This window comes from Triticum dicoccoides, chromosome 3A, assembly GCF_002162155.2.
Source record: "Triticum dicoccoides isolate Atlit2015 ecotype Zavitan chromosome 3A, WEW_v2.0, whole genome shotgun sequence".
NCBI lineage: Eukaryota > Viridiplantae > Streptophyta > Magnoliopsida > Poales > Poaceae > Triticum > Triticum dicoccoides.
Window position 1 is genome coordinate 16,655,861 of NC_041384.1, and position 1,586 is coordinate 16,657,446.

Below are 1,586 nucleotides of genomic sequence, written 5' to 3' on the forward strand. Positions count from 1 at the left end.
GGGCTGACCAGTCCTCTCGCCGTCATGCCACCGGCGCTGCCTGTGCCGGGTCCGGTGGCCACGAAGACGCGGACACTGGCCGAGCTCAATCCCGTTCCCATCACGAAGTCAGCCGCCACGGTGGCGGTGACCAGTCCAGTGACCGCCACGCCACCGGCGCCCAGTCCAGCGGCAACGAGGGTGCTCGCGGCACAGAGTCCGGTGGCCACGAAGACGCCGACACCCTGTCCAGTGGCCACGGTGGCAGTGACCACTCCGGTGGCCGCCATGCCATCGGTGCCCAGTCCAGCGGCAACTGCGAAATCGGCTGCCGTGGTGAAGCGGGATGAAGAAGGCGCGGAACACAATGGTGGCGCAATGCTGGCGGAAGAGGAGGAGCCTGCCAACTTGGACTTGCCCAAGAAATTGTTTCACTGCGCGGCCTGTCGTGCCCCCCTCAAGCCTCCGGTGTTCAAGGTACTCCTCTCCTCCTACATTCGAATTAGCTCCTCAAATCAGCGTGAAAAATGATGGATGAACTTTGGGATTGCAGTGCGAAAAGGAGCATTTCGTGTGCTGCGCTTGCGGCGGCGGCAACAGAGACGGCACAGCGAACAGGCACTGCGGTCGATGCGGGCATGACGTCTCCTACACCCACTCCGAGTTCATGGACGGCGTGGTCGGCGCCTACAAGGTGCCGTGCCCGTACAAGCAGCACGGCTGCGCGAGCTCCATCGTGTACCACGCGGCGGCGGACCACAAGGCCAAGTGCGCGCACGCGCCCTGCTACTGCTTCGAGTGCACGCCCCCGTTCGAGGGCTCGCCGGCGGAACTCCTGCGACACCTCACGGCGCCGTCCGGGAAACACTCCTGGCTCACGGACAAGATCAAATACGAGTCTAGCCACCCGCTCGTCGTGCAGGCGCCGTCGGGGGATTACCGCTGCCTGCTGGTCGCGGAGGACGGCAACGTGTTCCTCCTGGCCGTGGGCGCCGGCAGGGGACCAGCCGGCCGCCGCCCCGTCAACGTCGTGTGTGTCAGGGGCAACGCTGACGCCGACTCGAGGCCGCTGTACACGGGCGTGCTCTGGGTGGATGGTCCTCCGGCCGCCCCCGGCCACCTCAGGGGCAGCGTCCAGGTGAAAGGGGACGTGGCGAGCTGCTCCGTCCCGGGCGAGGTGGACATGGAGCAGGGCTTGCTCCATGCGCATGTCAACCCGAGCATGCTGCACGGAGAGTCCGGCGAGGTTCATCTGCGGCTCCGTATCACCAAATTCCCATAAATGAATTAGCCAGCCTTCTCTGATTTGATCACTCCTTGCTCACCATATATATGCTGGGAGTTTGATCTCACCGTAGTACTTACTTACGTAGCTACTGCATCATTTTGCTCTCTTTTGGCTGTACATGAACCCCGGTATGAGCTAATGTAAGGAAAAAACCCAGTATGAACTTGTTATTAGTGTTATTAGTGTTGGATTGTGTTTGCCACTTGTGATTGCTTGTGTTCGCGCTTCTGAAGTCTAGCTTAGGTAATCAGTGTACAGAATACTTAAATTTCGTCTCCAAAAATTATAAGATCGTGTTTGGTAAATTTATCACCTACTC

At 60.2% G+C, this 1,586-nt stretch overlaps 1 protein-coding gene across 1 annotated transcript; it reads left to right on the forward strand.

Annotated features, from left to right (window-relative positions):
• The first annotated feature begins 267 nt into the window (after positions 1–267).
• On the forward strand, positions 268–1,312 carry LOC119271744 (E3 ubiquitin-protein ligase SINA-like 5). Its single transcript, XM_037553452.1, has 3 exons — positions 268–456; positions 533–876; positions 1,021–1,312. The coding sequence occupies exons 1-3, from the start codon at positions 268–270 to the stop codon at positions 1,259–1,261; spliced, it is 774 nt and encodes a 257-aa protein (XP_037409349.1). The 3' UTR covers positions 1,262–1,312.
• The last annotated feature ends 274 nt before the right edge of the window (positions 1,313–1,586 follow it).